General features: G+C 56.6%; 9 protein-coding genes across 9 annotated transcripts; 5 read left to right on the top strand and 4 right to left on the bottom strand.

Annotated features, from left to right (window-relative positions):
- Positions 1-70: 70 nt before the first annotated feature.
- FA10DRAFT_270749 (hypothetical protein) lies at positions 71-3,524 on the top strand (the record flags this gene model as incomplete). The annotated part of the gene is made up of 10 exons (XM_025523071.1): positions 71-441; positions 538-970; positions 1,036-2,701; positions 2,779-2,801; positions 2,841-2,891; positions 2,922-3,002; positions 3,042-3,104; positions 3,144-3,227; positions 3,261-3,335; positions 3,369-3,524. The coding sequence occupies 10 exons, from the start codon at positions 71-73 to the stop codon at positions 3,522-3,524; spliced, it is 3,003 nt and encodes a 1,000-aa protein (XP_025380886.1).
- A 54-nt stretch (positions 3,525-3,578) lies between these two features.
- Positions 3,579-5,397, bottom strand: FA10DRAFT_270750 (putative farnesyl-diphosphate farnesyltransferase; the record flags this gene model as incomplete). The annotated part of the gene is made up of 3 exons (XM_025523072.1): positions 3,579-3,670; positions 3,736-4,968; positions 5,037-5,397. The coding sequence occupies 3 exons, from the start codon at positions 5,395-5,397 to the stop codon at positions 3,579-3,581; spliced, it is 1,686 nt and encodes a 561-aa protein (XP_025380887.1).
- Positions 5,398-5,596: 199 nt separating this feature from the next.
- Positions 5,597-6,063, top strand: FA10DRAFT_264304 (hypothetical protein). Its single transcript, XM_025520595.1, has 2 exons — positions 5,597-5,945; positions 6,019-6,063. The coding sequence occupies exon 1, from the start codon at positions 5,660-5,662 to the stop codon at positions 5,885-5,887; it is 228 nt and encodes a 75-aa protein (XP_025380888.1). The 5' UTR covers positions 5,597-5,659; the 3' UTR covers positions 5,888-5,945; positions 6,019-6,063.
- Positions 6,054-10,014, bottom strand: FA10DRAFT_237233 (hypothetical protein). Its single transcript, XM_025519100.1, has 2 exons — positions 7,224-10,014; positions 6,054-7,162 (listed from the first exon to the last, which is right to left on the bottom strand). Exons 1-2 carry the CDS (start codon positions 9,975-9,977, stop codon positions 6,107-6,109), a joined length of 3,810 nt encoding a protein of 1,269 aa, XP_025380889.1. The 5' UTR covers positions 9,978-10,014; the 3' UTR covers positions 6,054-6,106.
- Positions 10,015-10,603: 589 nt separating this feature from the next.
- Positions 10,604-12,793, top strand: FA10DRAFT_264306 (hypothetical protein). Its single transcript, XM_025520596.1, has one exon. The coding sequence runs from the start codon at positions 10,966-10,968 to the stop codon at positions 12,316-12,318; it is 1,353 nt and encodes a 450-aa protein (XP_025380890.1). The 5' UTR covers positions 10,604-10,965; the 3' UTR covers positions 12,319-12,793.
- Positions 12,414-12,907, top strand: FA10DRAFT_28810 (hypothetical protein). The gene has a single exon (XM_025524178.1). The coding sequence runs from the start codon at positions 12,510-12,512 to the stop codon at positions 12,807-12,809; it is 300 nt and encodes a 99-aa protein (XP_025380891.1). The 5' UTR covers positions 12,414-12,509; the 3' UTR covers positions 12,810-12,907.
- On the bottom strand, positions 12,861-15,188 carry FA10DRAFT_264307 (putative benzoate 4-monooxygenase cytochrome P450). The gene is made up of 6 exons (XM_025520597.1): positions 14,849-15,188; positions 14,634-14,784; positions 14,454-14,561; positions 14,091-14,390; positions 13,658-14,001; positions 12,861-13,595 (listed from the first exon to the last, which is right to left on the bottom strand). Exons 1-6 carry the CDS (start codon positions 14,942-14,944, stop codon positions 12,990-12,992), a joined length of 1,605 nt encoding a protein of 534 aa, XP_025380892.1. The 5' UTR covers positions 14,945-15,188; the 3' UTR covers positions 12,861-12,989.
- Positions 15,189-16,216: 1,028 nt separating this feature from the next.
- On the top strand, positions 16,217-20,566 carry FA10DRAFT_226494 (putative nik-1 protein (Os-1p protein); the record flags this gene model as incomplete). Its single annotated transcript, XM_025518692.1, has 5 exons — positions 16,217-16,957; positions 17,021-17,299; positions 17,376-17,867; positions 17,941-18,345; positions 18,401-20,566. 5 exons carry the CDS (start codon positions 16,217-16,219, stop codon positions 20,564-20,566), a joined length of 4,083 nt encoding a protein of 1,360 aa, XP_025380893.1.
- A 708-nt stretch (positions 20,567-21,274) lies between these two features.
- FA10DRAFT_283324 (hypothetical protein) lies at positions 21,275-23,363 on the bottom strand (the record flags this gene model as incomplete). The annotated part of the gene is made up of 3 exons (XM_025523831.1): positions 21,275-22,551; positions 22,618-22,678; positions 22,740-23,363. The coding sequence occupies 3 exons, from the start codon at positions 23,361-23,363 to the stop codon at positions 21,275-21,277; spliced, it is 1,962 nt and encodes a 653-aa protein (XP_025380894.1).
- Positions 23,364-23,550: the final 187 nt, after the last annotated feature.

Raw genomic sequence — 23,550 nt, forward strand, 5'->3', positions numbered from 1 at the left:
GCAAACTACAGTTGGTGGACCTTCTGACTTCTCAAGTCGTCCACCGTCCATAGAGAGCCCGCTGCCAGCCATGCTTCACGGCGGGGAGTGGCTCGTCAAAAAGTACACGTCGCTTGCACGGCCTGCGACGGGCAACCAGACGCTCGAGACGACCATTGCGACGCTCGCCTCGAGGTTGCAGGATGTGGAACCGACCAAGGGCGAGGATGGACAAGCGGCGCCGCCCATGCCCACGTTGCAGGATCGCAAAGCCGCCGTCCTGACGCTCAAGGGCCTTGCCCGTGATCATCCTGTCGAGGTGGGAGCCAAAGCACTCCCAGCTATTCTCGAGAGCCTCGCTCGCGACGCACCTCAGGATGACGAGATGGCGCGTTCTATTGTCGAGGCATGCCTTACCCTCTGCGAGGCTGCCCCGCAGCCTGGTGGGCCCTCGTCAATGGGGTTCGCCATGAGCAAGGATGGCAAGGCAAGTCTATGCTAATTGCGCCGCTTTTAGGATAATCTGCTGAACAACATCGGATCTTTCCAGACACCAAGGCACGTCTTGGGCCACGTCGAGGAATTCTTGGCCTCACCTAAGCCCTTGCACGCGCTCCTGCCGCTCTTGTCGCCCTCTCGGTCCTTTTACACGCGCTTTTCTTCTCTGCAGCTGTTAGGACTCTTACTGAGGACTAGTGCTGAACGGGTGCAGGAGCACGTACTCACTGCTCCAGGCGGTTGCGGCGCCGTCCTCGAGTGCCTGTCCGAAGGGTCCGGGTCCAGCGCCGAAATTGTCCGAAACGAGGCGCTGCTGCTCCTTCCCCACCTCGTCAACGCCAATGCCGACATTCAAAAACTCGTCGCGTTTGAAGGCGCCTTCGAGAAGCTCCTCGATGTCGTCGCACTGGAAGGAAGAATCGAAGGAGGTGTCGTGGTTCAGGATGCCTTGGAGGCACTTGAGGCGCTGCTGAGATACAACGTCTCCAACCAAGTGAGTTGAGCATGTGGGAAAAGAGGGACTACAGCCTTTGCTAATTTTTCTGCGACTGCCCGCAGAACTACTTCCGGGAGACCCTGTCGGTGCCCATGCTTGCCCCCCTTCTCTTTTACCCTCCCCCTCCTCAAGCCGGAAACCCTCAAGCTGAGCAAGAACACGCAAGACAGCTCGAGGCCTTTGCCTTCCAGCAGTGGTACCCTCCGATCAACGATGAGGAGCAATTAGGACCCGACGGGAAGCCATTGGGCACGCCACTGGAAGTTGACGAGCAAAAAGTCATCAATGCCAGTCTCGTTGTAGGCGTCGCTGGCCTCCTTGTCGAGGGACAGGGCGAAGGAAGGAAGCAGAATCAAGCTGCCTTGCTCAACAGCGGCTTCACAAAGTGCCTCTTCGAACTGTCGCTCGCCAGTACAGCTCCTCTGGCTCTCAAGGCCCAGGCTCTCAACGTCCTCTCTTCGCTCCTTCGAGCACATCGCAGCAGCCAGGACCTTCTCAGCAATCTGCTTGTCTCTCCTATTCTCGTGATCAGCCCACCTCCTGACGCAGATGGAGAGCCGACATACACTCGGCTGCCTCCACGACCCGCTGTGCTCGAGCTGATCGGATCGGCTGTCAATGGACCCTCTGCTGTGGGAAAATCTTCGAATCCCGGCGCTAAGCTGGCATTCAGGGCCGCAGCGTTGAGCTGCTTCGATGCCTTTGTAGCCGACAATGTCGACGCCCGTCTGGCTATCATTAGCAGCATGACTTCGGGAGGCGAAGACAACAGCGGCGTTTTGCTACTGGAGGGCCTTGCCCAATTCCCACAAGCCTCTCCAAATGGTCAATTCGACGGCTACAAGCCTCTCCTCAGCGCACTTCTCTTTGCTCACCTCGTTCGAGGAAGTGAGACGGCCAAAAAGGAGGCCCGAGGTATCATCTTTGGTCCTGACGGCAAGCCCATCGGCAAGGAAGACGAACAGACCAAGAAGAGCACCGAAGACGACGATGACAAGTCTAGCTTGATCCAAGTCATCGTTGGAAACCTGACGATGGCGACTCGCGAGCACGGCGAAGCGACTCGACGTGAGCGCGGCGTGGCTGGAGGTGCCTCGGCCAGAGCGGCTGCCCACGCCGGCAACGGGTCCCCCACTGACTGGAGCAGAATCACCGTCGGCTACCTCCTCGTCCTGGCCACATGGCTGTGGGACTCGAAAGAAAGCGTGTGGGATTTCCTGAGCGAGAGCGCCAACCTGCAAGTCCTCATCCAACCCGTGGCGCAGGCCGGTGGAAACACGGATGCCCTTGTTTCGGGTCTCTGCGCTCTGGTGCTGGGCATCGCGTACGAATTCGGTCCTTCTTCTGGCAAGAAAGACGGCGAAAAAGAAGGAGACAGCGAGGAAGACGCCGTCACGAGGGCGACGATGCACCCCATCTTGCATTCGAGGATCGGTCCAGATCAATTTGCGGCGCGCCTTCACAGACTCCGCGACGACGCCAGATTCAAGGCTGTGGCACCCGACGTCCTCGAAACCGTCAGTCTCGGCATGGGCGGCTATTCTGGCGCGGCCTCGGTCGCTGCTCGAACTAGGGAAGGCGGCGCCACCGCTGCTGGTCTCTCTACTGGAGCGCCAGGATCTGGACCTGCTGCGCCTGGCGGAGCACCGAGTGGCGATCCTTCCGACGAGCAAGAGGGCGGCCTCTGGTTCGATTGGCCCTTTGTTGACTTTGTCAAGAGCAATTACGGTGCGTTGCTCCTCCTCACAACCTGCCTCTCTCGGGATTTGCTTCCTATACTGACCATTGTGCCGTCTCTTGAACAGTCCTTATCCAAAAGTCTATCCTTGTCGATCCATCGTCGTCGTCTGCCAACCAGGCGTCGCAGAGCGCCGAACTTCTTGATGCGCAGCGTCAGGCAGAGCAGCTGCGCGAGAGCGTGACCAAGCATGCTCGGGAGGCGGAACAGCTCGAGCGGAGGCTCAATGAAGAGCGCAAGCGGGCTGACGAAGAACGCAACAGCCTCGTGGGAAAGCTAGAGGCGCTGCAGGTGGAAGTTGAGGGCTACAAGAAGAGCAGAGATGCGCAGGAAGCCGAGGGAAAGAAGGCCGATGAAGAGAGGAAAAAGGGCGAAGAGCAGCGGAGCAAGAGCGTGGAAGAAGAGAAAAACAGATGGGAGGAAGATAAAAAGAGGATCCAGGAAGAAGCCAAGAGGGAGAGGGAAAAGATTCAAAAAGAGGCGGAAGAGCACAAGAGGAACCTCGAGAACGAGAAGGTCAAGACCAAGGAGCTCGAAGAGGAGCTCAAGAAGGAGAGAGAGAAGCTGCCCATCAACGGAGCTGCTTCTGCCGCAACCGCCACCGCTGCGGGAGGCGACAAGGATGTCGATGACGAAGCTGACGGGGAGAAGAGCAAGGCAGAGCTGGAAAAGGAGCTCGAAGATCTGCTCATTCTCCTCGATGAGCTCTCGACAAAGCGCAAGGCAGACAAAAAGCGCATGCGGGAAAAGGGCATGGAAGTGAGCGAGGACGAAGAGGACGACGACGATGATGACGGCGACGATGTCGATTAGGAGAGAAGGGAGGAATTCACATAATGTATTCAAAGGAGACTGGAGATATAATTCCTACAGGTCGTATTTGCGTTTCAGGCCTTGAGTACCCTCTTTGCCCAGCCTTGCGAGGTAAGCGGCTTGCTCGGCAAAGTAGACCTTGCAGCCTGAGGGATGAAGAGACAAAACGTTAGCACTTTGACAAAGACTCTTTGTCTCAATGACGACTCACCTTGGTACAGCTCGCCGAGCCAGAGGGTGAGTGGGTCCTGGCCATCCTGCAGAGAGTACCAAGCAATCATCCATGCCGCCAACGCGACAATGCCCATGATGAAGGTGATGCCCACGAGGATGATGGCAAAGAACTTGATCATCTCGTCTCTCTCTCGTTTGTCGTGCTCTTCTCGCTCTTGGGGCGTCATTGCCTCTCTTCGCGCATCGATGCCCTGGCCGCCTTCACGAATAAGACCCTGAGAAGGCGTGTCGAGAGACAGACCGGCGGCCTTGGCCTTTGCGATCTGTGCCCGCTCCTTGGCGTACAGTGTCATTGCGGCTGCCCGCGCGTCGGCTGGTTTGCCCTCAGAAGCCATCGAGACAAACGAGGGGTAGTAGTTCTCGCACCACAGCTCGATCCTCGAGAGCTCAATAGACCACTTGACATAGTTTGGATCCCTCGGCTGAAGCTTGGATCGCATCTCGCGCGCAAAGTCGAGGAAGAGGTAAGAGACATCACGCGGGTTGACGGCCCGCAGAATGAGCTGGACGGCTTGCGACTTGCGGATCTTGACGTTTCTTCGAAACACATCTGGGTTGGCCATCATTGCGTTGAGCGTGGCGATGGCCATGACCTGGGGAATCGCACAGAAGTTGAAGACGCTCTGCTCGCGGAGAAGGCTCAGGTAGTCGAGCGCCCGTGTGGCGTGCGAGATCGCGTCAAGAAGCATGGAGGAGAGGACGAACATGGCTCGTTTCCCATCCTCACCCTCGGGGCGATAGTGCTTCGCGCCTGAGGAGACGGCGACGATGCCCTTGGCGACCTCAGCCTGGCTCTTGAAGTCCGCACCAGGGGCGCCCCAGCACTCTTGAGGCCAGAAGAACCGGCCCTCGGCGCAGTCCTCGGCGTAGTCTCGAATGATGTTGGTCTTCTGGAGGAAGAGGCCCATGTGGTTCGAGAGCGACAGCTGGTCGCCCAGCCATGGCCGCTCGATGTCAGATTGCGCAAAGAGACGCGAGAGACCCTCGCCAACGAGACCGGCAACGAAGTGGCAGTACAGGTCATAGTCCTTCCACCGTTGTACCGAGAGGGGCGACGAGGCCGATGCGGCAATGTACGACGCCATGCCGGCGCCCATTCTTGCCGCAATGTCAGAGATGACGACCTTGTAACCAGAGCCCAGCCGCTGATACTCCTCGATGACCTTGTCAAATTGAACCAGCAGCTCGCGATCCTTTTCGTCTGGTCCGCCTACAAGATAGTACGTGGTGTTGTCAACGACACAAGCATGGCATGTTAGATGGCCCAAGTCTACTCACTCTCGGTGAAGGTCCAACCAGGCTGTTCGAGAACCTTGTGAAAGTTTCTCAGAAGCGGGATCTTCCTTTCGGCATCAATCGTCATGTCGTCCTCGATGGTGTCGAGGCCCCTCAGGACGAGGTAAAAGATGCAGATGACTCTGCTCAGCTCGCCCTTGAGCTCCTTGATGACGGCGCTGAAGCTTCGCGAGGTGGCGTCGAGAAGATCCCAGCAAGTGCGCATCGACTCGCGGTTCCAGCCCGACGCCTCTGGGTCCGACTTGATGTCGTTGAGAGGGTCGCGCCAGACCTTGTAGGTGATGAGGGCACGCAGCTCGTGCGGGTGGAACACCGCGAGGGTGAGAATATCGATGATGCCCATCTTAGCGGCCGGTCCTCTTTTTTCTTTGTCGACTGCGTAGGGAGGGAAGGGTCGAGCAGGCGGGAGGGCAAAGCGACGAGAAGAAGGCTCGACAGGCTCGACAGCAGAAGGCGGCGTCGGCCTCTGCGCTAGGAACCAACACGTGATGAACTTTTTTGGCCACCGATTTTTCCTCGCCCCAGAATTGCACTTCTTGGGAAGATCCTCTCCCTTTGATCTTCGAGATCGAGCCAGAGACAGCACACCAAGAGGTTCAGAAAAGATGGACGTCCCGCTGGAGCCCCCGCTTCGACTCAAGTCGGATGTCATCCAACCGAGCACGACCGTCAATCTTTCTGACGCGCACCAGACGCTGCAAGCCTTTCTCAACGAGGCAAAGGGGACCGGTGATCAACCAGACGACGCAGAGTCCAGAGGTACAAGCACGGTGGTCATGGGACAGCTGCAGCGCCTAGCAGACGCATTGGATGCGGAAGCAAGAAATAGCTGATGGATCAGCCGGTCGCGCTCCAGCCAAAGCGAGAAGGCTTGTACAAACAACTGCATATGTGAGTTTGTGCTCATGACCTGCCCCCCTCCTTCACTATGAAGGGTGCTGATGAGCTTTTCTCTCTCTCTTAGTGTAACATACCAAACAACACATTGAAAATGAAAGGATCGCTTTATGATACTGAGTACAAATACAGTGGCAGCAGCTGCAGCTGCAGCATCATCGCCCCAGAGGCGAGGCCAACCGCTGTGGAGTCCTGGAACCTCCATTGGCGCTTTCCAAGCTCTTTATGCTTCCGGTCGCGCTCCCGCTACTCGTGGGTCTCCTCATCTTGCCGCCGTTGTGTCCGAGATGGTGATAGTTTCTCGATTTCGTCTTTGAATATTGCTGCCATGTTGGTGCATCCTCTTCTGCGTCCGACTCGTAGGCGTCATACGACATTTTACTGCCCCTCACTGGCGTCAGGGGAGGTGAGACTACGGCCTCATGTCCAATGCTCTCGTCGGGCTCTCCTTCCGACGAACGCTCTGTGCCCCAGTCAGACGAAAAGCTGTCGTCGGCAATGGCAGATCCGGTCGACAAGGGGAGTCTCTCTTCCTGCTTTGGGGAAAGCGCGGCCGCCGAAACGGTTGGGGAATTCAAGAGGCCGAACCTCTCATCAATACCGGCGCTCACAGGCGAGGAGAGCCTCAGCCAAGCTCGCAGCTCCTCGTCCGTCATGTCACTGTAGTCCGGCCTCGACCCATTAGCTTTGTACGCCTTTTCGATTGAGATGCGCGGCAATGCGGGCTTAACATTCTCCTTGTCGGTCAGTGGCGACATCGGGCCGGCCTTGTTGAGAGCGTCCGTCACACTTTTCCTTCGGTTTGTACCGTTGCTGGAAGACCGCTGATGGCCACTGACGGGAGCCATGACGACGCGCTTGTCTCGCCTTGACGAGGCCCGATGCTGGTGACTTCTCGATCGGCTCCTCTTTGCCGCGTCGGCCTCTCGCTGGGCTTTTTCCGCCCTCCTAGAAGCCGTGTCTGGGATTCTCGCAGTTGAGAGTTGCGAAGCTGAAGTTTGATTCGCAGCATCTTGACGCATGCCAAGGCGGTCATCAATGTTGGCAGGGGAGCGATTGCGGCGAAGCTTGGGCGTCGCGGCACCACTGAGTCGAGACAAGCTCGAGTGCAGCATGGGAGCGGCGCGCGAGCCTCTCGTCAAGGCCATGAAAACGAAAAGACCGAGCAAGAGTACCAGTTGGGCCATTCCATACCTCTTTTCCAGCATGACCTACGAGGAGCCGAGGTTCGCTCAGAGACGTGTCCTAAGCAACCACTCGACAGATACTCACCTCATTGGACAAAATGTGAACTTGGGCAAGGAGAGCGCTCCTCTCCGCGTCCGTTTGCTGCCTGTGTAGATCAAACTCGAAGATGGCCTGCTGCAAGTCGACTTGTTGCCTTCTCTTGAGATTATCGATCTGCCTCCAGTTGCTCTCGTTGAGCGCCCGGAGCATCTCCGCCATCCTGTCCTCTTGCCGCTTTTCCATCCTCGCAAAGACGTCACGCAGCATCTGGCGGCTGTGCTCCATGTATTGGACACTCAAGGTTGCATTGGTCTCGAGTGCGTTGAGCCGTTTGGTGATGGTGCGATAGATAGACTCACTGCCCCCTCCACCACCGCTGCCGCTGCCGCTGGCTGGAGACGGTCGACCATTAGTCTCTACTGGAGGAGGTGAATGGTAGGAAGAAGAAGACATTGCGACAGAGCTGTTGTCAGACGGGACCGAAGCCGAGGGTGCGACACTTGGCTGATCGATTGTGTCATTGGTGACATGCGTGTTCACCGGCGCATCTGTAGAGGTGGCATTTAGAGCTTGCATTGTCGAGCTGGAGGCCGGTTCGCTGTCGCTTACAACCGAAGCCGTCTGAATGATGTCTGGTTTATCGTCGATGCGTCCAGAAGTAGGCGTAGAAGCATGATTCAGCGAAGTCGAAGCTGGGTGTTCTGCACTGGGACTGGAGGTCTTGTAGACGTCACTAAGAGATGATGAACGCAGCACCTTCTCTTCATTCTGCGAATTTGTGTCGGATAATCTGGAGCTGGCAGTGCTAGCAGAGTGTGTCGTCACAGTAGGGCTCGTACTGTGCGGTGATTCTTCACGAACCGCTGTGGGCGAAGGCGACGGCTCAGGTTCATCGCCAGGCATCATAGACTCGGCAGATGTCTCTGCTGTCTTCTGTCCTTCTCCCGTGAGTTCAGGAGAGATAGACAATTGATCGTTCTCTTCTTCCTCGTCCTCCTCCAGCTCGCCTGCAAGGAGCATCTTCTCCCGTTCTACCTGCTGGCGCATCTCCTCTTCCTCACGGATATAGTCGTCCATCTGCGTTAGGCCATAGACACGAAGCAGGCTCACAGGGCAGTAGTACTCGGACCCATAGTGTTCGAGGAAGTCGATGCGAACATAGCGGAAGAAGCGAGAGTCTGCCTTTGGGTTAACAGTCTTGAAGACTTGCAGCCCTCGCATGTTCCTCGCTCGAAACGTGCCAATGTCGTACCATTCGTCTTCTCGGCCTTGCAGACTGCGGGCAACTCGGACACGGAAGCGCTTGAACATGCGGCTGAAGAATTCGTAGTTGGCAAGAACGAGCGTGTCGACCATGATCTCGTCACAAAGCTCGACGATGACAAATTGGCCTTCTTTGCTGTCCGTCGGACAGGGACTAAGCATGTATCTGTCCTTTTTCTCTGACAAAATCGACGAGGCGAACTTGGCAGATGGATTTGAGCGATGCACAGCGGCGGCGCAATCGAATGAGGCGAAATTGAATCGATGCTTGAGATTGACGAGCTCACTGGCTGCATCGCCCATAGCAGGTATGGAGCCTCCTGTCTCGGCGGCGGCTGCCGCGGAGGCAGCAGCTGCAGAGTGCTGCGATCCCAAAACGGCCGTTGCAAGCATGTCATGGTCATCGTGTTTTTCTCCCTCGGCTGATGTTACGGTGGGGAGTGGCGATGAGGCTGATTGCTCCTGCACAGTCACGCTTCCGACGTGGGAGACATCAGCCGATCGGTTGAAGTCGATCCGTGCGCTTGAGGGCAAGTCGTCGACCGGGACAGGCGTCTCGATGACCGTGCTATCGGTGGTTTGCGTCGCATTCTCCGTTGAGTTGGAAGCCTTTGCCCGATCTTTTGCCTTTCGGCCCGCAGCGCGCTGTTTGTCATGCTCTTCCTTTTCCCTCTCCTTCTGTTGTGCCAGGTAGTTGTCTTTCCACTGGTCAAATCTCAGCCATAATTCGGAATCCTCGCCTCCGATGCTTGCACTCCAAGCATCGTACTCTTTGGCCTGTGCCGCCTCAGATGATGAGGAAGGTGGAGAAACGGGCGATGAAGAAGGCGAGGGATCGACAGGTTCGCGCCTTGGGGGTTGTGGGTCGGGTGCTGCCGGAACCCATTCGAGGTTGCCGCCACGCTGCCTCCAGAAACCTTCATCGCCAGGCTTTGGCCACGGAGCGCCCTCTCCGTCCTCGCCGATCGTCTTTTGCTGCAGGCCCTGGGTCACGACTTCGAAACCAGCATCGTCTGGCAAAGTAATCGTTCCTGAAATCGCATATACACGTTCTCGCGGACGCTCTTCGTCACCGTCGTCCTTGAGCAGGGGCTCGGCTTCTGGCAGCGGACAGACGACGAGAGAGGATGTAAGACGAGGCTGAGACCATGACGACCAGGGACTCTGGCACACGTTGGCAAATAGGTCCGTTGTTCTCCGGCAGCCTGGATGCAAAGAGACTGGGTTGAGGGCCAAGGAGGTATCGGCGGACTTATGTTCCGAGACCTTGATTGCCGACGACCTTGGCTTCTTGCCTTCTTGTGAGGCTGCTACTTTAGCATCAGGTGGCTGTGTGCTCTCGCCGGGGTCAAAGAGCGCGTGAACTGTTGTAGAGGAAACGGCGACGAGGAGGAGGGCGAGCACGACGCGAGAGACAGCCAACCCTGTCTTTCGAGAGCTGGAACTGTAGGAGCGAGAGGTAGAGGTAGAAGAGTTGGCTCGATCTGTGCAGGCCAGCGCGATCTCGTCGGCAAGACAAGGCGCCCTCATCACCATGTCCAGGTGCTTCTCCTCATAGACGCTCAAAATCGAGTTGGTCGAGCACACTCTATGAGAAACGCTACCAATCAAGATCTTTACTTTCCACGTGGTAAAATCTGTCTCTGTCATGACAAACAGAAAAAGATGCCGAAGGCAAGAGCGGAGAATGAACAAGGCGCGTGACGAAATGAGGACCAGGATGCGGCCCTCCCGCGAGCTAGCTCGTCAACAAACCCTGCTCGCGGGCCGAAATAATTGGTGATAATGTCACAGCCTCCGGAACGGAATCCGGACCAGTGTCTACACATTACATTATGTCCTCCTACGCTACCTCCTATAACTACAACAAGTGGTAGTGATGCTACTCCTACAACAAGTACTTGCTCTATTCGCTGCTGAGAGTGCGCATAGTGGCTGTCTGATTGAACTACGTGATGGGCTGTAGGATGTAACAGGTCTGGTGTCAACATTTCAGTTCGCGGGGGGAAAGAGGCTAGAGAAGAAGGACCCTAAAATTTCCTTTCGTCGTCTCCCGCGATCGAGAAAGGGCTCTTGCCCGGAAGCATCAGAAAATAAGGAAGAGGAAAGAAAATCATTACAAAAGAAAAAAACCCTGTTGTCAGAGGATGGTCGGTCCCTGACTGATGTATCAGACGACGTCGTGCGATGCATTAGGCAGCCGGCTCCCTCTTCCTCCTCCTCTCCGACGCCATACCATCAGCCCGGCATCGGTCTCGACTATTTGACCACCCGTGCTCTGACCTCCCACTTCTCGCAGAAGAGAGAAAGGAGAGTCATTGAATGGGAAGCGCTCCTATTTACCCCTTTTGGTAAATTGCTGGCGTGGATTCGGAACCTTGGTTGTTGCCAAGCAAGCAGGCCACCGATCGAAAAATCTGCGATCTCATCGAAAGCGACCACTCTCTTCCTTTCTCTTCTCCTCCCTTTTCTTTTCCTCGTAGCCGATCTCTTTTCTTCCCTCGTTCTCTTGATAAACACGATGATGTCCGGCACAACGACGGCAGCATCGACATCGGTCCTCGATGATGTGGCTCGTCTCAGTTCAAGGCGAAAATGCAAAGCGAGAACAAACAGGACCCGGCGGTTCGGCATCAAGCCCTCGCTCCTCGTCACGACGCTCGCGGCATGGGGTGCGCAAGCAGCTCCCGTCGTCGTTACAATGGCGGGACGGAAAGAGGAGCACCTGCTTCTGCCTCGCAAGCCCGTCCTGTCCAATTCGGACATGAAGACAATCGACGGCACGCCGCTAGATGCCATCATTCTCATCGTCGTCGCCCTGGGCTTTGCATTCATGTGCATGTGTTATACCCTCGTCAATGCCTTTTGGTCCAGGGCTGGAGGGCGGATCGTGCTCGAAGAGCGGGCGCGAGCAAAGACGGAGTTGCGGCTACGCGGGGCGACGAGGCGCGCCGGATCGACTTCGCCGCCCGACACGCCGCACCCGACCAATGCGGATGGGACGCGGAGGTCGAGGACAGAGATGAGCATCGTCAGCAGCGCCTCGAGCAATACCAAGTTGCTCTCGGGTGCCCAGAGGCCCGCCATCTCGTCGTACAATCGCACGAGCAGCTACGGACCCAAGATTGACTCGAGCCGTCGCTCGCGCTCCTCGCGCACCTATTCGGCAGCCAATGCACGACCGGACGCGCAACCGTCGATGTCGTCGATGCTCGCGATTCCTCAGCTGCCCGGATCTACAAACTACAATCCCTCAACGGGCAGCCTCTCATCAGGGACGAGCAGCGGAAATTCGAATGGCAATGGCCAACGCCGACCGCGCGGTCCTCGCGCAGACTCTGACCGCGTCAACAGATCGAGCACGGTGGGCCGTGGAATTGACTTGTCGAGGAACCGCAGCCTGAAAGAGCGAGCGGCCCCTCCTCACGTCAATCCGCGCGCCGTGGATCCCACATATGCATCGCCGATCACATCGTACAATGCTGCCCTTGCCCCCGAGAGCACGTCGACACACCCCCTCTTTTCGCCAAACGAGCTGCGCCGATATGTGACGGAGCCTTCGAGCCCGCAGCAGATGAGGAGGGACAGCGTCTTGAGCACCCCTGAGCCTTGGATGGCCGACGCCAAGTCAAGTAGTTCTGGCCATGGGTCGGGCTCCCCAACGGTCCAGCAACCCAATGTTGCAAGCAGACCACAGCACGACCGCCACAATTCCAGGGGTAGGCCAATTGCCATGTACGATTTCGAATCGGATGACTACGATGCGACGGCAGCAAGCGGCCTCATCAGCAGCGGCTACTACGACCAGCAACACAGCAACGGCCAGTCGCCAGCCCTGCCACCCAAGGCGGGTTGGTCAAAGTACTGGGCATCATAACGGGTGGGCTCTCCCTTGAAACGACTTATCTACATCATTCTCAGCATCATTCTCAGCATCGTCAAATTCGAATTACACATGATCTCCCCTCTCTAAAAGCGCACATCGGTTCGAGAAGGGCGGCAAAAGCAGCCTTCCCTCTCATTGTCACTTCAACACGACAGAGCCACACGGACGATCACGACGACTTTATGTTCTGCAACCGCAGTAGCAGCAGCAGCAGCAGCAGCAGCAGCAGCCTCTCCATGGCCTGCCCCTCTTTGTTTTTCTCATGTACTCTCTCCCCACGCCAGCGCGTCCACGCAACACGAACAATGGCTTCACCTTCCTCTCCTGGTCTCTCAAGCCTCACAACTTTCACTGCCTTTCTCTTTCGCTCTCTCTTTCTTTCTTGTTACCTCTCTCTCTCTGTCTTCTCTCTCTTCTCCTTAGTATTTCTTCCTCTCTTTTTTGAATACACGAGGTTGCAAGGTGCCATGTTTGCGCATTGACTGGTTCTCATACGCAGAAGGGCACTGTTTACGATCGATCCAGTCTTACCTGGCCCGGTCCAACTATCCCCTTCACTGTCCCGAAGACTCCCATGTGTCACGCGCTTCACTCTCAGCTCCCTAACTACTTGGATAGTATTGCTTCAGCAAGAACTACGAGTACAACCACAAACAACGACGTCACTCCCTCCGCTTGATGCCAACCCAGCACACCGTCGGCTTGCGCAGGAAGCCCTCGACGGTGTCGAGCTTCTCGTCGGGGTACTTGAGCTCAATGTCGTACCGCCTAATCAGGGCCGCAATCAGCAGCGAGAGCTCCTGCATGGCCACGTTTCTGCCCACGCACGCCCGCGGTCCGACGCTGAAGGGGACAAAGGCCTTTTCAAACTTTTGGCGGGCGCCCTGGGCGAGCCATCGGTCTGGGTTGTACTCGTCGGCGTCGGCGCCAAAGACGGACTTGTCGCGGTGGATCGTGTAGGCGGGCACGGAGACGACGGAGCCCTCGGGGAAGAATTTGCCAGCGAGGGTAAAGCCACCTGCTGGGACCGAGCGAGGCAGGCCGAGGGACGACGTCGAGTGGAAGCGCAGCGACTCCGAGAGGACGGCTTGGAGGTAGGGCAGTTCCTGCACATCGTCGTGGAGGGGAACCTCTTCCGAGTGCTTGAGCTCACGGTCCAGCTCCACCTGGAGCTTCTTCATGGCGCGTGGGTGCGTGCAGAGATGGTAGATGATGGCGCAGCTCGAGTTCGATGTCGTGTCGCTACCCGCAATGAGCTGGGTGAGGGCCTGCATCGATCGTAACGGTGAGTTTCTCTTCCTCATCAGACTCTTAATATCAGACAACACACCTCAGCAGTGAGTTCCATCTTGCCCATGTTCTCGCCACGGTCGTCTTTGGCCGATTGCAGCTTGGCCAGCAGGTCGTCCCTCTCGGATCCATTCTCAAGACGGTCGTTGACGCGAGCAAGTGCGATACCAGAGAGCTTCTTGACCGATGCTAGCCTTTGGCTGAACCAAGGAAGCATGGCGAGATACGGTCGGATCCAGACGGGCGCCAGGCCCAACGTGGCCGAGTACTCTCCGCGTTCGTTGATGATCTTGATAGCCGAGCAAGTCGTCGATGTCTTGTTGCCGTTGTCATCCTCAAACTCGACCTTTGCCTCATCGTAGCCCTTTTCCAACATGCCAAATGCTTTACAGGCAGGGAACAGGTCAGTCCTCATCACAATTCCGGACTGGGTGTGCAACTGGCAAGGTGGCAGGAGACAGAGAGACACTCACTGGTGCCAAAGGCAAGGTCGCCAATCGTGTCAAAGGCAAAGTAGTTCATCCACTCGAGGCAGTCGATCCAGGCACGGCCCATAAGCCCACGAGGGCCTGGAGTGTTTTCCTTTTTCGCCGTGGCGCAGAATTCGTCCCACCTCTCGAGGAGCACCTGCACCTCTCGGCGGATAAAAGGCTCAAAGGCAAGGATGCTCTTGGGTGCAAAGGTGTGCGACACAATCTTACGCTTGCGGGAATGCTCGTGGCGGTCGCGGGTGTTGAACAGACCTCGAACTGCGGGCTTGGGAGGGACAAATGCTGAGATTATAGCCAAAACGTCAGCTTCTTGTCGTTCGAAAAGCGGGGCATCACTACACTCACCATCGTAGTACTCGGGCTTGAGCGTTCCCTGACCATGACCATATACATTGTTGAGCACGGTAGGGTCGGCGATGGAGACGTGGTTGGGGGCGATGCGAACAAATTTGCCTGCAAGGGAGACGCAATGCTGCTCAGTCCTCACCGCCCTCTAGGTCCTGCCGTCCTCACGCTTCAACTCACCATGTTTCTTGTGGAGTTCATGAACAGTCTCGAAGCGCTTGCCCTTCATCGCCTGCCGGAGCAGCCAGATGTCTGAGAACTTGGCGAGAAGTGGTCCAGGCACAGTGATGTGTGAAGCCCTTGCCAAGAAGGGGACGACGTGAACAGCGGCCTGACGGCAGACGACAGCGTCAGTGGGTTGGCGCGAAGAGGGCTGGATAGTCACGACAACTCACAAAGACGAGGGCGAGGGCAAGGAAGAAGTTGGTGGCCGAAGCCGTGGCCCAGGCAAAAGCCTGTTTGGCGTGGTCTACCAAGTCAGTCTCGACCATGACAATTTGAAGCGTGGTGATTGGCGCAAGGTTGCCTGTGGTGTGGTGGAGGGTAGGTGTTGCGTGGTTCTACCGCGGCGCTGGACGTTTCTTGGCAAGGCCAGGTCAGCGGGACCGGGGTGAAGAGAGAGAGAATGGAAGCAAAAGGTCGAAGAGGAAGAGAGAGAGCGAGGGCGGCGACTACGGAGGAGGCAATTATATACCCGCTCGCCTCGCCAATCGGAGGAGGGGCCCTATTCTTTCCCCGCACCTCTTGTAGAGAAAGTGGAAAAAATTATCGCTCTTGACGCGACGGAAGTTGTGTCAGACCGCGACTTCCGAAGCTCCAACGCTATATGGCTCGCGTCAGACGGACTATGTTGCGTGACCTCGCCTTCGTCAATGTTGTCTGACAGGAGGTCTACAGAACATATAGCTTTGGACCACAAGGCAAGCCAGCATGACTATTCTCCTTGTTGAACTGTGGGGCGTCCTTGGTCGGCAACGGAGCGGATTCCACAAGTCAAAAGATACTTTGCTTGATTGATTGGGTCTGGAGGATTTAGTCGGACAGCATATCGGACATTTGACTGGCTGCTCAAGCTCATCGTATCTCCCCCTTTTTTCCCCCGCTCTGCTCCTTGAAAACAAGCCCCGCCCAACTGCTCCAGGTAGTTCTGTCAAAGACCCTTCCTCGGCTTTTTGTCTCTCTCAACGACCCGGGCGGAATTCCGTCGCCCAGGGTGAGCGGGCCGGAAGAGGAGGCCGTTTCAGGCGGCTTCACGTGAAGATAAGATGAGCTTGTTCTCCACGTGGGAGCTAACAACAAATAAACTGCTCGCTCGACGATACGCGGCATCAGCGGCGGAGCCAATTTGGCACGACTACGACCAGCGCACTTCACACACAAGGTGTGCGGCAATCCCCGACAAGCCCGACTCCAGCAGCAGTAGACGTGCTACGCCGACGGCAACGAGCCTCTCTGTGATCCTGAATCAGAGGGCAAGTGTAGCACGCCATCTACGCTACGCCGGTTTGCACACAAGTGATACAAGCAGGAGGCCAGGGCGGTCTCTATTTCGGAGCAGCAGTACGCCCCTGCATGGCGCCTTGATACACTCGACAGACCCTTCAAACCTGTTGGTTATTTATTTATTTCTCTTCTCCTCGAGGCGCTCACTTTCAGAGGGGTGATTGCTCTCTCCACAACTAGAAGGGTGCCCCAAAGGACTCCCGACGGCCATGTCAGCGGCCGTGTCGATCCCGCAGCCTCCTCGGAGCTCGACGAGCTCGATGTCTCGGACCACCTCTTCGCCACTGCCCGACATTGGCGATCTTCCCAGCAACTTCGTCGATCATCTCCTTCTCATCACTCAGTCCCTGGTCAACAGCAAGCCACCGCCCTCTGTTGTGTGGCAAGATGTCGATGGAGGCAGCTGGAAGCAAAATCGCCGGCAGAGGACCGAGAGCACCAACGCTGAGCATGCCACCAGCTCGGTCATTAGTGAGCCGATTCCAGAGAATGGCACCCTCGACGAGGACGGGGGAACAGTCACGCTGCCCTTGCCCCGATTTCATTACGACGGGGGCGACGAAAAGACGCAGAAGATCGAAGCCAACATTGGCAGATTAGTGGAGAGATTGTGGCGTGCTGAGGACGAGCTAGAGAGGATCCACCAACAGCAAAGTAAAGAGCGGCGGAGCAGCACGTTGGACAACGGTGATTCAGAGGCGCCCCTTTCACCCACGGGCTCCGACACCATGTCATTCTCCCGCAGCAAGTTCCCGTATCCCCTCAGCCACGCGCATCCCCAGAGCAGCACATATCCACTCTCCTATCCGCTCGGCATGGGTCGCGATGGACCCGTCCTTCTCACCCCAGCCGGTGGCAGTGGCGCTGCCGGAGGAGCCAGCGCAGGGGCCGAGGGTGCCGTCGGTGCCTTTGAGCGGTACGACGACGAGAGCGGCCTCAGTGCTCAGGATGAGCTCAATCTTCTCAAAGCGCAGGTGCAGGACATTGCTCGCGTGTGCAAGGTACGCATGCTTCTCTCTGTGTGTTATACTAATGTATATGCTGACATTCTTGCGCAAACACAGGCTGTTGCATTCGGAGATCTCTCGCAGCACATCACTGTTCCTGTGCAGGGACATGTCATGGTCGAGCTCAAAGACATCATCAATCAGATGGTCGATCGCCTCTCTACTTTCGCCGCAGAGGTCACGCGAGTTTCGCTCGAAGTAGGCACGCAGGGCAAGCTGGGAGGTCAGGTTGAGGTTGAGGGCGTCGAGGGCCGGTGGAAGGAGCTTAAGGATGTGGTGAATAGACTAGCCGAGAACCTCACAAACCAAGTGCGAGGTGTTGCCCTCGTCACAAAGGTAAGTGGTAGAGACAGTCTCATGTGATATAGTCCACACCAAGAAGACTGACCTACTCTTGCACCTCGCTGTCCAGGCCGTCGCAAGAGGAGACCTTTCCAAGAAGATCGAGGTGCAGGCCGACGGCGAGATTCTTGAGCTCAAGGTCACAATCAACGTCATGGTGGACCAACTCCGACACTTTGCGGACGAGGTCACTCGCGTTTCCAGAGAAGTCGGCAGCAAGGGCCAGCTTGGCGGACAAGCGAGCGTTCCCGGTGTCCAAGGCGTCTGGGAGGAACTGACGATCAACGTAAATCGAATGTGCGCCAATTTGACGGAACAGGTGCGATCCATTGGCATGGTCACGACGGCCGTTGCGAAGGGAGACTTGACAAAGACGATCGACATCGACGCAGAGGGAGAAATGGCACAGCTCAAGGACACCGTCAATTCGATGGTGGGCCAGCTCCGTATCTTTGCGAGCGAAGTCGTGAGAATGTCGATGGAAGTCGGTACCCACGGCAAGCTCGGCGGCCAGGCGCACGTCCCAAATGTCGAAGGAACCTGGAAAAACCTGACCGACAATGTGAGTCTCTCTGTGTGTGTGTGACACTGCCCCGTTCTCCTTGTGCCTGATTATGCTGGTTTCTTTCCTTCAGGTCAACAAAATGGCAGACAATCTTACATCTCAAGTGCGAGAGATTGCTCGGGTAACGAAGTGCGTCGCAGAGGGTGTCCTCACCGAGTTCATCAATGTCGATGTCAAGGGCGAGATTCTCGACCTCAAATTGACAGTCAACAACATGGTTCGGCAACTCAAGACTCTCTCTGACGAGATCATTAGGGTCTCCGTTGAGGTCGGCACCGAGGGAAGGCTCGGAGGCCAGGCCAACGTCGACGACGTCAAAGGTCAATGGCAGGTGCTGACTGAACGAGTGAACATGATGGCCAGCAATCTCACCACCCAGGTGCGATCGATCGCCACTGTCACAACGGCCGTCGCAGAAGGCGATCTCAGCAAGACGATCAACGTCGAGGTTCGCGGCGAATTCCTTGGTCTCAAGGTGAGTATGACGGAGCTTGAGACTGGGCTGTGACTGATCTTTGGCCCTTCTGCAGCTTACGGTCAACAACATGGTTGAATCGCTCCGGACCTTCTCAACCGAGGTGACCAGAGTAGCAAAGGAGGTCGGCACCGAAGGAAGACTAGGTGGACGAGCGGAGGTGCTGGGCGTGGGAGGAACGTGGAAAGATCTCACAGACTCAGTCAACACCATGGCCGCCAACCTCACCCTTCAGGTACGAGCAATTGCCCATGCTACGACGGCTGTCGCCCACGGTGACCTGACGCAAAAGGTCACGATTTCCGTCTCGGGCGAGATCTTGGACCTGGTCAAGACTATCAACAACATGATTGACCAACTCTCCTTCTTCGCTTCTGAGGTCACGCGTGTGGCGCGAGAGGTGGGAACGGAGGGTAAGCTGGGTGTCCAGGCTCAAAAGAAGGACATCAAGGGCAAGTGGGGCGAAATCACCGACAATGTCAACATCATGGCCAACAACTTGACGTCGCAAGTGCGAGCCTTTGCTCAAATCACAGCTGCGGCCACAGACGGAGACTTTACGCGCTTCGTCACTGTCGAGGCGAGCGGCGAGATGGACTCGCTCAAGACGAAGATCAACCAGATGGTCTACAGCCTTCGCGACTCGATCCAGAAGAACACGGCAGCTAGAGAAGCGGCCGAGCTTGCAAACCGGAGTAAATCGGAGTTCCTCGCAAACATGTCGCACGAGATCCGTACGCCGATGAACGGCATCATCGGCATGACGGCCCTTACGCTCGAAACAGAGCTTTCGAGAAGTCAAAGAGAAAATTTGGTGACGGTCTCGACCCTGGCCGGCAACTTACTGGCCATCATTGACGACATCCTCGATATCTCCAAGATCGAGGCTGGTCGCATGAACGTTGAAGAGATTCCCTTCTCACTCCGTGGCATTGTCTTCAGCGTTCTCAAGACGCTTTCGGTCCGAGCGACGCAGAAGAAACTTAATCTTCTCTACGAGGTGGCGCCAGACTGCCCCGACCCCCTCATTGGCGATGCGCTCAGGCTAAAGCAGATCATTACCAATCTGATCGGCAATGCCGTCAAGTTCACAGAAGCGGGCGGCAGAGTCGCCCTCAAATGTACATTGGCCAAGCAGGTCTCGCCAACGCAGGCACTGCTCCAATTCTGTGCCTCGGATAGCGGTATCGGCATCAAACAGGACAAGCTCGATGTCATCTTTGACACATTCTGTCAGGCTGACGGCTCGACGACTCGCAAGTACGGCGGAACCGGTCTGGGTCTGTCGATTTCGCGGCGGCTTGTCAACCTCATGGGCGGTGACCTTTGGGTCCGCTCCAACTATGGACACGGGTCTGACTTCTTCTTCACGATGCTCGTCAAGCTCGACAGCATCAGCAGCCATCAGGTGCGCGATAAGATGAGACCTTACCAAGGCCGCACCATCTTCTACCTCGACACGCTCAACGATCAGACGGGCATTCGTGCCAAGCTCGAGGAGCTTGGCCTGAAAGTCACAAGGGTTCATTCGATCGCGGAAGCGGGACAGCGGAGAAGAACCCAGGGGCGCATCGATGCCATTGTTGCCGACTCACTCTCCGTCGTCGAAGACATTCGATCTCTGGACCACTTGCGCTACATCCCTATCAACCTCGTTTCGCCCACAGAGCTCGTGCTTTCCCTCACCCAGTGCCTAGACTTTGGTATCTCGTCGTACATCAACACTCCGACGTCGCTGGCCGACCTGTATTATGCTCTTCTTCCTTCGCTCGAATCTTCCGCCAGCGCGCCGACCGAGGGCACCAACGAAGTCGTCTACGATATTCTCCTCGCCGAGGACAACCTTGTCAACCAGAAGCTGGCGACTAAGATCCTTCAGAACCAGGGCCATCGCGTCGAGGTTGTCGACAATGGCGAGCTGGCTTTGCAGAGGATCCGCGAGAGGACCTACGATGTAGTCCTGATGGACGTTTCTATGCCTATCATGGGCGGTATCGAAGCGACCCGGCTCATTCGGCAATTTGAAGCAACGCTCGAGCCGCCGGCCTCGAGGGTCCCGATCATCGCGCTGACGGCGCACGCGATGCTGGGCGACAAGGAGCGCTGCATCGCTGCTGGAATGGACGGCTACTGCTCCAAGCCGCTGAAGAGCCGGGACCTGCTCGCGACAATGCGCCAGGTCATTCAAGACTGCCAGCAGAAGGTCGATGAAGTCGCATGAACGAAGTAATCTTTCCAGCACGCCCCCATACACCTCAAGACACAAGTACATTCCTCGATCGTCGATGTCCCGTCTTCCCCGCGCTCCTCTCTCTATTGTACTGTAATAGCACGCTCGCGACTCTCGATTCTTCAACGTTCGCTTCCCGACCAAGACTCCCGCCAATCCCCCTTCCCTACTTTCTTTTTCTCTGTTGAAGGATTCGTTTAGTCTTTTCCACTTTTTTCTTGATCACAACAATCAATCCTTTCGCCTCTATCCCTTTCGCGAGACTGGACAGGGCGAATCACGACAAACGTCTCTGTCTGTAACCTTGCCCAATGTTGGAAGACCATTGAGCTCCCTGGTCAATAGAGAAAGAAGAGAACATGCTGTAAGGACACTCCTGAACGATCAAGAAGAAGGAACAACGTTTGCCTCTGTGAAGTACTTGCTCATTTCAGCCTTCATCTCTTTAGAGAGATCCTTAGAGAGAGGGAACTTTAAAAGTAGCGCAGTGATGAGGGGAAAAGAAGAAGTGAGACCATTGATTGAGGGAACGATTTGATTAAGTGAGGGAGACGTGAACTTCCTTCTCACTAGTTGATCAATTGGAAGAAGAGGAAGAAAGAGTGGTGGTGCCAGACGGTAAGTAGGAGGGGGTAAAGTGAGATGCAGACGACAGATGGAATGAGGGGACCTGCTCAAACCCATTGGAAGGGAAGTCGATCAGGAGTCGTTGGTGATACGAAAGTCGTGCTTTTGGTCAGTCATCGAAACGTCAATCGTTCCTTCGTGCAGGCTCTCTCTGTCTCTTGCTACTTGTCGACCTTGCTCCTGCTCTTGAGTATGATCCTGTCCTTGCGCATGCCTCTGTCGGATCTGACCCTGACCTCGCCGATAGTTGAGAGTTTGGCCTGGAGCCTCACCGTGAGGTTGACGCGGTGGGTCGATGCGAGTGTCCCCATGCGAGGGCTCACCATGCTGATCATACGTCACGGCCAGGCCGTCATAAGCCGAGTTGTCACCTGCCTCTCCACTACTCGATCCTTGATGCACAGCGGCCTGGATTTGTTCCCGCTGCATGACCTCGTGGTCTTCCCCGCCACTCTTGTCGTCATCTAAGCGATGAATAGAGGAGCCGGACGCCGTTCGGCGGAGCCCCTGGGCACTGTATGCAGGCACAGCGACTGCTGTCGAAGTTGCACTCGATGAGGCATTCCTCGAAACGGCAGCTGTGTCGCTTTGCGGCAAACCTGTCGAGGCTGTTGGCATGGGCTGCTGAAGCGCACCACCTCCTCCTCCCTGGCCCATAGACATCTGCGAGGCGTTTGAGTAAGCATTGTTGCCGTGACTGAGCTGCGAGTACGACATGGAGCCCATCGAGTTCGAAGGATGCATGCTTCCCTGGTAGCGAGTCGGTTGCACCACGGGGCTAGTCCGAATGCTCGCTGGTGGTCCCGTCCCAAAGCCTCGAATGCGCTGTGGGTGTTGCTCCGGGCTGCTCGCATTGGGGCTCACGTAGCCTGCTACTGCGGCGCCTCCCACGATGCCTCCAACTTGCATACCTGCCTGCGCGCCTGTGACCGATGCAGAATAGTAGGGAGGATAGCCTTGCGCATCGTACTCGTAGTAGGGGTAGCCTGTGGTGTCGTGACCAGATAGAACACTTCCGTCTGGCCCCACCGAGGGTGGATGCGGTACAGGAGGAGGACCAACCCACGGAGAGCTACCATTTCCGTCGAGGTGGCTGTACAGCGTCGTCGAAGCGCCGCCTGTGTTGGAAATTGAATTCATCTGATACATTTCAGGTGTTGTGCCGCTGATATCCTTTGCAAAAGTGGTGCTATTGTCCATGTCTGCAGCAGGTCGGCCTCCACGAACAACGTCGGCGGTGCTCTCGCTGCCGTTGACGTGGTCATTTTCCGTCCCGAAAGTCAGCCATTCCACCTCCTTTTTCTTGCGTTGAGCCTTGCGAATGGGAATGAGAATGAGCCAGATGAGGACTGCATTGAATAGGTGTGAAAAATTTTGTCACGAAGATGAAGGGAGTCTTGGCTTCGGCTGCTCACCAATGACGCCGCAGATGCCACCAGCAATAGCTCCAATAATGACGCCGATGTTTGAGCCGCTCTATCAAAGGGATTCCTCTTCCTCAGCATCTGACAACGTCAAGATGACAATCAAGACTCACTCCGCTCCCCGAAGGCGGCGACGGTGGTGGGGGAAGCGCTGTCGCGGTCGGTTCTGGCATGGTGGTCACCACTACGGTTGTCGGCACCGGTGCTGCACTGGAGGTCGTGGTTGGTTGCGCCGCAGAGGTTGTCGACGAGGAGTGTGCAGCGGAAGTTGTCGAGGTGGGTAATGCACTGGTTGTCGTTGGAGAGACGACCGACGTTGTCATGGATGCTGTCGACGTTGGCACAGTTTCCGGTGGTGCTGGAGCCGGCACAGGGCTCGTAGTCGTGGTGGGTTCGTTCACGAGACCACCATTCTCACCGGTGCCCGCGGCTGAGCCTGTGCTGCCACTATTGGCGTCCCCACCAGCTGAACCGGCACCAGTACCAGTGCCCGTACCAGTGCCCCCGGTTGTGCCTGTGCCCCCGCTCGCATTAATACCGCCATTGCCGGTGCCGCTGCTGCTTGCTTTGGATGTGTCAACACTACTGGAATGTTGAACGCTGGACGACTTGTCACTGGTTACGGGAGACGTGGAGGGAGGCGTGGTGCTGTCCATTTGACTAGGAGCGGGGGATGGAGGAGGAGGAGGATTGCCACCGTCAGTTGGGTTGAAGAACGAAGGCAGGAGATGGGACATGTTGGTCTTATAATCCCCCGAGAGCTCCACGAAATTGTGCCCCCTCTATGCCGATTTGTCCGGGAGGGAGATGAGAATGACAGGATGGAGTGACGACACAAAACGGGAGCGTGAGGCCGGGCAGCCTAGTAAGGTGAAGGCGAAAAGCAGAAATAACAACTCCGCGCTGGCTACTGTCAGGTGGCGG

This window comes from Acaromyces ingoldii (genome assembly GCF_003144295.1).
Source record: "Acaromyces ingoldii strain MCA 4198 unplaced genomic scaffold FA10scaffold_1, whole genome shotgun sequence".
Lineage (NCBI taxonomy): Eukaryota > Fungi > Basidiomycota > Exobasidiomycetes > Exobasidiales > Cryptobasidiaceae > Acaromyces > Acaromyces ingoldii.

Bases quoted from the DNA above. Each gene is read 5' to 3' on its own strand.
- FA10DRAFT_264307 (XM_025520597.1), bottom strand. From the start codon at position 14,944: ATGGTCGAGACTGACTTGGTAGACCACGCCAAACAGGCTTTTGCCTGG. The intron at 14,002-14,090 runs GTGAGTGTCTCT...CTGCCTGTAAAG, and splicing joins CGACCTTGCCTTTGGCACCA to CATTTGGCATGTTGGAAAAG. The intron at 13,596-13,657 runs GTGTGTTGTCTG...CGATCGATGCAG, and splicing joins AGATGGAACTCACTGCTGAG to GCCCTCACCCAGCTCATTGC.
- FA10DRAFT_264306 (XM_025520596.1), top strand. From the start codon at position 10,966: ATGTCCGGCACAACGACGGCAGCATCGACATCGGTCCTCGATGATGTG.
- FA10DRAFT_264304 (XM_025520595.1), top strand. From the start codon at position 5,660: ATGGACGTCCCGCTGGAGCCCCCGCTTCGACTCAAGTCGGATGTCATC.
- FA10DRAFT_28810 (XM_025524178.1), top strand. From the start codon at position 12,510: ATGTTCTGCAACCGCAGTAGCAGCAGCAGCAGCAGCAGCAGCAGCAGC.
- FA10DRAFT_237233 (XM_025519100.1), bottom strand. From the start codon at position 9,977: ATGGTGATGAGGGCGCCTTGTCTTGCCGACGAGATCGCGCTGGCCTGC. The intron at 7,163-7,223 runs GTGAGTATCTGT...GGCTCCTCGTAG, and splicing joins TTCACATTTTGTCCAATGAG to GTCATGCTGGAAAAGAGGTA.